The sequence below is a fragment of the Amblyomma mixtum genome, chromosome 10 (assembly GCF_055824585.1).
Source record: "Amblyomma mixtum isolate Tamu chromosome 10, ASM5582458v1, whole genome shotgun sequence".
Taxonomy (NCBI): domain Eukaryota; kingdom Metazoa; phylum Arthropoda; class Arachnida; order Ixodida; family Ixodidae; genus Amblyomma; species Amblyomma mixtum.
In genome coordinates, this window is record NC_143021.1 from 54,963,245 (window position 1) to 54,971,987 (window position 8,743).

The 8,743-nt window shown below is 50.2% G+C and overlaps 1 protein-coding gene across 1 annotated transcript in view; it reads left to right on the forward strand.

Annotated features, from left to right (window-relative positions):
* Nucleotides 1-8,151, forward strand: part of LOC149325828 (uncharacterized) — a 29,280-nt gene extending 21,129 nt beyond the window's left edge. The window contains exon 3 of the mRNA XM_089563429.1: nucleotides 7,783-8,151. Within this exon, the coding sequence (XP_089419555.1) occupies nucleotides 7,783-8,151 (369 nt within the window). The remainder of the gene's footprint in view (nucleotides 1-7,782) is intronic.
* The last annotated feature ends 592 nt before the right edge of the window (nucleotides 8,152-8,743 follow it).

Here is an 8,743-nt window from a genome sequence, read left to right on the forward strand (position 1 = left end):
CAACACCACGAAGGTGTCGCGCGTGGGAAACCGTTGCAGCTTGGCATTGGCTTGTTGAGCAGCAGCCATAGCCGTGAAGTCGATGATTGGCCACCCATTGTGCGTCGCATTGATTTCAGCACGAGAAAGAGCGTCCGCAATTATATTGGACTTGCCGCTGACGTGACGAATGTCGCAGGCGAGCTGCCTATGATTTAGCGAGGAGCATAGAAGGTACTGCTGGATGCTAGCGCTGACGCCAGAGCTTTGTGGTCAGTAACGATATGAAAGGTGCGTCCCTCGATAAAATGATTCAACTGCTTCACGGCTGAATACATTGCTAGCAGCTCCGACCGAAGGTGCTGTAGCGGCGCCCAGGGGGCGCAAGCTTCTTGGAAAAGAGGGCGATTGGCTGTAAAACCCCAGCGACGAAGTGTGGCAATACCGCGCCGACAGCAGTGTCCGATGCGTCAACCATGACGGACATGGGCGCGTCACATTTGGGATGAAAGAGGAGCGTCACGCCGGCAATGGCTGCTTTGATGTCGCTGAAAGCGCGGTCAGCTGTATCGGTCCAAGCAACAAGAGCGGTCGGCTTGCTGTGGCCCGAGAGAAGGTCATGAAGAGGCTGCAGTATTTCGGCGAAGCGAGGAATGAAGTGCCGAAAATAGTTGGAGAGGCCAAGGAATTCGCGCAGCTGTCGGGTGGCGGTGGGCCGGGGAAACTTACCGATGGCGGTGACACCGGCCGGTAACGAGCCAATGCCATGGGCATTGACGCGATGGCCGAGAAAGTCCAACTCTGCAACGCCGAGCTCCCTTTTCGGTCCGTTGACCACAAGACCAAAGCGCTGAGTGTTGCGAGCACCTGACGCAGGTAGAGCTTGCGCCACCTGCGTCCTGCCAAATAACTTTGTGGAGCTGAATCGCAGACAGAGTCGAAATCGCGTCTCCATCAATATATCTGGCAGGACCCGCTCAGCCAGGCCTGAATGGGACAGCGCGCCGCCGGCATTCAGTTGAGCTGCCACGAAATCCAGTCTGCTCGTGCTTGGGAGGCGTGCTAGGGCCGTCGTCGTATTCTCCGGCCATACCACGATAGCACTCTGTACCCCCTTGCATGTGGCAAGGTATACGTCGGTCAAACTGCACGCTGCGTCAATTAACGTGCTGAGGAGTATAAAAGATCGTTAGGAAACGCAATAGATTCGTTTGAAAACCTACATCCCATTACTGCTTTTGCTTTGATAAAAATGAAAAAAAAACTGCGAACCACGACTTGGGGAGATCGAAATTGTAGCTCACGAACTGGCGGAAGCCTTTTTGAGGCGGAAGACTTTAATGCCTCATCGTTGTAAGCAGGTGTTGTCGGCAAAAATTTCACGCTTCTCAATTGGTCTAAATCGTCGTGACGTCAGAGTGCCCGAATTTCAAACGGGGTCAATTGTACTTTGCCTAGTAACCATATGCAACCAATGAAAGGGATGGTATAGTAATGCTCCAAGTAAAATAAATAAAACCGAGTAGGAAATTGGTCGAGTTGGGGAATTCAACCAGAGTCTTCGGAGTGCGAGACCAGCACCCTAACCATTCCGGCATGCCAGAACTTTTTTTTTATTGCCTGCCTTTGACACATAACATTCAACAAAATAAACAATCAACAAAACACACAAAACTCTATGTACATACACGCGGCACTGTCGTGGTCAGCTAGCATGAATCTGGTTTCGTCATATTAAAATTCGCGCTAATTGCACAGCGGTTCTAGTCTCGAGAGCCACTCCGGAGGCTCCGCAGCGGCTTTCTGAATGGCCGGAAACCAGTCCATGCTTTCCTAAAAGTAAGTTCGGGCATGTCTTGCGCCTTTGTCACAATGACAGCCTGCCATTCTGGAGCGCCATATACAGTGGAGGCCTATCAGTATTAATGAGACAAACTGTACCCCATCCTCATTTTCTTCAGATAAGTACCGGATTCCATACGGGTATAGTGGTAATTCTTTCTCTAGGGTACGTTGCAATACATCCCAAAAATAAACCCTTTCCCAACAGTGTAAAAAAACGTCGTCTATTGTTTCCGGCTTTCTGCAAATTAAACAGTGAGATCCCCAGGGTAAAAATAATTCCTTTCCTTCTAAAAACTTTTTAAGCGGTAAGGTTCCGGTGTGTAGCTAAAAAAATGTTTTTTTCCTGGCGGCACCTGCATTTTTTAAACCTCTTTGAAACATCTCTGCCTGGGCCTCCAGTGTACAAGGCCGTGTACAAGGGCACTGGGAAAACTATATCGCACAAAGCACGGTACAGTTTGTTCCGTTTCACAGTCGACACAAAATCATTTGAAAACCACGCGGAAAGGAAACTCACAATTTCCCGGTAAAAGCCGCTGATCCTAAAGTAAACCTCAGTAGTAGAGACTACGTACTCCGGCAGCATGCGCCGCAGCCCAACTTGGCATATGGTGTGCAAAAACTGATGTCTTGTACCCCGAAAAAACAAAAAAACGATTGACCAGCTGCCGCAAAAACAAATGCCCCAGTCCCAGCCCTCCGTCTTGTACCTGTCTGAATAGGTTGCTCTGGCTGCAGCGCTCCCATTCAGACGAGTAGATGAAGACAGCGAAAATCCTGTGCAGCTTTTGAATTTCTTGAACAGTGCAACACCTGCATTACGTACCAGAGCCTGCTGATGAAGAACAGGTTGCAAGCAGTGGCTCTGGCAAAAATTGACCAGGTTGTTCCTTTCCCCTCATCCGCTCTCTCCTACTTCAGGACGAATTTTATATCCGAACTGTAAAAGAAGAAATATAAAAAATAGAACCAAGTCGAAGCATGAGGATATGGCAGCAGTGGGAGCTCACTTACGAAACTTTAAGATTAAAAGCAATAGAGCTACCTGTGTATATCATGAGGAGAAACAACAGGAAGCCGAGCTAAAGGCACTGCTTCAGAAGATGCTAATACAGGAATGCCGAGCGCCTGGTAAAAGGATAGAAGACATAAGAAAAACAAAACAAAAGCTAGAGCTGATCGAAGAAAAACGTTATCGGGGAGCGCCGGTGAAAGGCAAGGGCAGAAGACACAGCTGCAGGGGAAGCGCCGACGAAACGAGCACTTGGTTTAGAAAAAGCTCGCGCCGAAAGAAACCACATTAACAAAATAGAACGGAGAGGTGTTTTAACAACGGACATTTATCGCATCAAAGAAGTATTTTTCCAGCATTATCAGGCGCTCTTCGCATCGCATCCGGTTGATGCTAGCACATTTAAGGAGGTGTGTCTAGCCCACATATAGCATCTTGACGACGAAACGAAAGACAGATTAGAGGGGGACATAACACAAAGGGAATTGGAGCAAGCAATAGACAGTTTAAACCCCTGTAAGTCGCCTGGACCGGACGGGGTCAGTGCGGCTTTCCATAAAGAATTCAAACATGTTATTTCCCCGTTCTTGAACGTAACCGTTAATGAAGCCTTTAAAGTAAAAGCACTGCCTCCGTCCTATTGGTCATCCCATACTTTTCTGGTTCCCAAAATGGAAGACATCTAGATTACGACTGGTTACAGCATGCCGGCCAATAGCACTCACTAACGTCGAGTACAAAACTTTCATGGAGGTTTCGGCGCGAAGGTTGCAGACTGTCATTCATTACTGAGTTGGACCCCGTCAGACCTGCGGGAATAAAGGCCGGTCCATTTTTACCAATATTCTCATAGCGCGCAGTGTCTTAGAATGCTGTGATGGCACTGATGGTCAGGTGGCTATGTTCCAAATTTATCTAGAATAGCCATTTGACTGCGTCGCCCACCAACTTTTGTTTGCTGTATTATGCCACATTAATGCAGGTTCTGTTATCCGTGAGGATGTGGCCCTGGCATAGCGGAACTGCACGACGAATTGATTGTTGACATGAGTTTGAGGGGCGACCATTCGGGTTCGGTGCGCCAGTGCTGTCCCTTCAGCCCCCTGCTATTTTGTATTTACGTCTAGAGCCTTCGTTTGAAATTACTGAAAAATTTGAGTATCAATGGATTCAGTTTACAAGCAGCCGAAGTAAAGCTCTGCGCGTACGCAGATGACATTGCTGTGTTTGCGGTTTACGAAGGAGGCATAAGCGAGGCTGTTGGATGTGTACGCGAATTCAGCCAAGCTACAGGCAGCGGGGTTAATTGGTCTAAATGCCTCAGGCTTGGGCATGGAAGGAGGCCATCTACGCCTGAACGGTTCGCCAGTGTGCCTTGGACGACACCAGATAACACCCTTATGTAATGCCTTCGGGCCTTTAAAGGGTCCCTGAAACGGGGTTCCATGTAGGCAAAGAGAAGTCGAAGTATTGATAGACATTGAACGATCCATCATCCTACCGCAAAAATTTTTGATCTACCCTGTGGGGAACCAGAGATAACGGCTATTAAAAATGACCACCAGCCTTTTCCCTCTCAACTCGTACACCGGAGCGAACCATAAAAAAATAAAGTTTACAGGCCGGGACCATGCTCCGCCCACAAATACGTCATCGACGAGATCGGTTTGTTTACTTCCGGTTGACGCGCTCTTTCGCTCGCTCGCTCGCTCGCTCGCTTTCCCGCTGTCTGCTGTGTTCACCTGTGTCTCGCAACCGTCGCTGCGGCTTCTCTCGTACTGTGGACCCCGAGCTGAAGGAACGACTTTTGCGGATGAGTGCCGAAATGGGATTTCAGCCTTAAGGCGGGGACACATGTGCGAAAAGTGTGTGCGATTCGCTGCGGCGCGTCGTTGTGAACGACGTCTGAATGACCGATCGCAGCTCGTCGCCTGCGTCCAACCTGCTTGATGTCAACGACGAGCCGCGCGCGGAAAACACAACGACGGGAAGCGGGAGCCAATATGAGCGCGGAGAGCGGCAGCGTCATGATGCCGTACAGCGCGCTGCTCAGGGCGCTCGGGGCCGAGCCACGCCGGACCGGCCTGCCAGCCTTGATGCCGGCCGCCGGCGACTGAAAAACACGCTAGTATTTTTTGTTCTCGTCCATAGCAAGCCCTTGGATAGATGCATGTCAAAAATGCATAATTTCTGACGATCGTTGGCCAATACCGAGTTGCTGGTAAAAGTGATGACTGCGATAAAAGCAAATTTCATCCCACAGCCGCTTTGGTGCTGCTGCTACTTGGTGCGGTTCGTCTACCGTCTGCTAGCTCCGTTGCTGAAGGCATCGTGGAAATCGAACATACCTTTTATTATGGGACGAGTTCGCAGTAAAGCGATGTGAATAGTAGGCCTTTTATTATAGCGCAGGCGACTTCCGAAGAGCCGTAAGCTGCGGGCTCCGATGCGAAACCAGATAGGCCTAGCGACGACTAGGGCAGCCTGGGACCAGCGCGCAGTTCGTCGCGCGGCGCTGCCGCAGGCGGTGTCGTTGCCGAAAGATCCACTTTTGCACAGACATATTTTCGTTGCTCGAATCTAGGAAGCATCCACTCTGGTATCATGGCTGTTTTGCATTTTCTTGTGCGAACGTGATGTACGCCGAGCATGCCGGCCGGCCGGCCATCCTGGATCCCGTCTGCCGGCGTCATAAAAACGAGATAAAGTGTGTTCTTGACGTAAATAATAAACCCTGGGATAAGAAATGTGAAAAATGTGCCATTTTTGAGGATCGCTGACCAATACTGAGCTGCTGGTAAAGGTAAAGACTGTGATATGAGCAGATTTCTTGCCACAACCGTCTCGCAGCTGCCGCTGGCCCGACGTGGGGTCCGGCTCGCCTGGCACCCGCTCGCTTCGCTGCTGAAGGAGTCGCGGAAAGTGACCATACTATTATTTTATTGTGAGATGATGCTGTTGACTGTAAAGCGATGTGTAAGTAAGCCTTTTATTATAGCTCAGGCGACTTCCGAAACGCCGGCAGCTGTAGCTTCGATGCCAAAGAGGCAATAGTCCTAGCGACGACCACGGCAGCCAGGCAGCAGCTGAGCTCGTCGCCCGGAGCGCCCGCGAGCGGTGCCGTTGCCGAAAGCTCGCAACATAAGCAGGCATCCTTTGTAGCTGCTCGAGAAGTATTTCTGATAACAAGGCGATCTTGCCTTGTGATATTTGTACACCATCTCAAGCAGCGCTCAGGCATTGATGCATGGCGGCAAAGTGCGACACCGGTTGTGAGCGGAGCTTGGGTAGAGCGGCGCAGCGATGCTTACCGCTCCGTGTGTCCCTGCTTGTAGTGGGGCGGCAGTTCGCAACCGACGATCGGTGCGGTGCGTCGACCAAGTTTTTAATTAAGGACACGCCGTTCAGAAATCGGGCGCTGAATCCTGACGACGACGACAGCTCGCTCACTTCCATCTTTCGGCAGACAGTGCCGAAGGGCAACATCTTGCCGAACCCTGGCTTTGCAACCAACGACACAGCACGGCCGGTCCATTTTAAATGCGCATGCGACGGAGGTCGCGACAGAAATCAGTAGTGCGGTGACTCCAAATCGCACCTCGATTCTCGATTCGGTTCGACGGCGGCGCCGGCGGAGTGACACAAGTGGCACGAGCAGACGAAAACATTGTAAACCGGAAGTGCAGTACTAATTTCTGACACCCAACACACAATAACCGCGTAAACATGCATATAAACGAAAACTCTCCTTGCTGAAATGCGAAATGGTTCTGTAAAGAGTAAGAATGTGAAGTATCTAGAGCTTTTAGTTTGTTAAATATGCGATTTCTCGTTGGCACCGCGAACCAATGATAGCCCTGCGCTGGTGACGTAAAGAATACTAAAATGACGTAATGAGTACAGATTCGGTCGGAAGTTCACCGCCGCTAGTCGCCGCAACGCTCGGGAGCAGCAGTTTTTGAAAATGTATTATAAATTATCTACTCGCTTTTGATGTATTGTACGCGGCATGAACGTTAAGTAGCCTACGCTCTACATAATGCAAGTATTTGTTTGCCAACCTCAGACACCCCTTTCAGGGACCCTTTAAGGAAACAATAAATGAAATGAAGTATTGGAAATGACTGTATTGGAACGGTATGGAAAGGACAGGTGAACGACATCCGCCAATTCCAGCACGATGATTTGGAATGAACAAATGCGCGTCTAGTAAATACAGTGTCTTCGTTCACTCCCATCTTCCTCCCCTCCCTTACGGCGTGGTTCAGGTGTCCACCGCGATATGCGAGACAGGTACATTTTCTTTCCTCAAAAAACAGTTTACCGACGAATAAAACGTAGAGCCGAACATGGCGTTCTGTGGACTACCTGGCAGGGTTGCAAGACGCTGTCGCGTTCCACTCATAGAGGCGAAGCTTAACATTTTAACCACTCATCAGTGACACAGGCAGCAACACCGCGCTTAAGGCTTTCGCCTGACCGCACTTTAGGTTAACAAAACGCCCACTGAATTTTTTTATCAGAGAGGCGACGCGTGCTTCAGCGCCACCTCTCCATGGGAGGAAGTGAATGAGATTACTAAAAATACGCAATAATGAGTAGTTTTCGTGTGCGGGGTGTCTCCTGGTTTTTTTTTCCCATAACGAAAATGCATGCGTTCACCTTCTTCGGGCTATATATACGAGTATGTAACATGTGTCCTTCAATATAGACAGCTGAACTCTGCACCATCCTGTTCGTATTTCCGCGTGTTCTGCGTTAAAATTGGCGCTGTCGAACCTTTTGTTCGACATTGCTCCACCAACTAGCCTAGCAAGATGTGCTGTTAAATAGTCCTTACTAAAATCATAAGGCTCAGATTGCAGAATGTGATTGAAATATGCTGTAGCTTGTACAACTCAACCTGGAATAATTGCGTTTCAACTTGCGACTCCTGGACCGTGCAGGAACATGCAGAGGGCGTGCCAGCGTTGCCGGTCGACGCGATCATCAACGGCCCCGGCGGCCGGCTGGGCAGCGGCGGCTGGCGGCGCCTGTCGCACTTCAAGCGCAGCCTGGTAGTGTCTGGCCTCACCCTGGCACTGGCAGCCACCATGCTGACGGTGTTCACCTGGAAGCTGTTGCAGGAACCACTCGGCTACGACGTGGCGCGCAACGCGTCCCAGTTGGCACAGATGCTGTTCGTGGCGCCAGTGGACGCAGACGCCGCTCGAGACAACGGCTCGCTCGCCGCTGCCCTCAACTCCAGCGCTCCTGGCGGCGGCGGCGCTAGTAGCGCAGCGACCGGCGCCGACGGTGTCGTGCCGCTCTTCTGAGAACTGCCGCAGGCGCGCAGCTCCTTTGCTGGCTCTTTGGCCGCCGTACATGTTCATTTTGAGTCGAGAAGCTCAGCAGAGTGATTCGACAAGAGCAGTAAAGTAAAAGTGAGCTAGCGGTCAGCGCCCATCGTGTCTTCTTGTTAAGAACTTTCTGCGGAAGGTTGTTTACTTCAGACAAGGCCATGGCGTGAATTCAAGCGTCTGTCTTTCTCTTTTCATTCCGAAAAGCTCTCGTTTCAACCCGTTATTTTCAGGAATGAGCATATCGCGTTCATTTTTCGCTTCCCATGCTTCATGTAAACCAGCGCAATTGGGTGCTAATGTAAGCCAAAAAAAAATTACGCTAACCTTGCCAGCTTAGCGCAATAATAAGTGAAAGCCGGTTGGAGTTTAGCGGCGTTTCTAAAACATCAGGCCAGTTTGGCGCATGCATGCAGTAAGGACAGTAGCGCTGGCGCAAGTATATTTACAGACATTTTATGCGCGCGAATAGTTAACCGGACATAACCAGCTACTTGGCTTTGCTTTTCTATTTCTCGCACGTTTAGATATTTAACATCGCCTTTGTTTTCGAGCATGCTTAGCTATG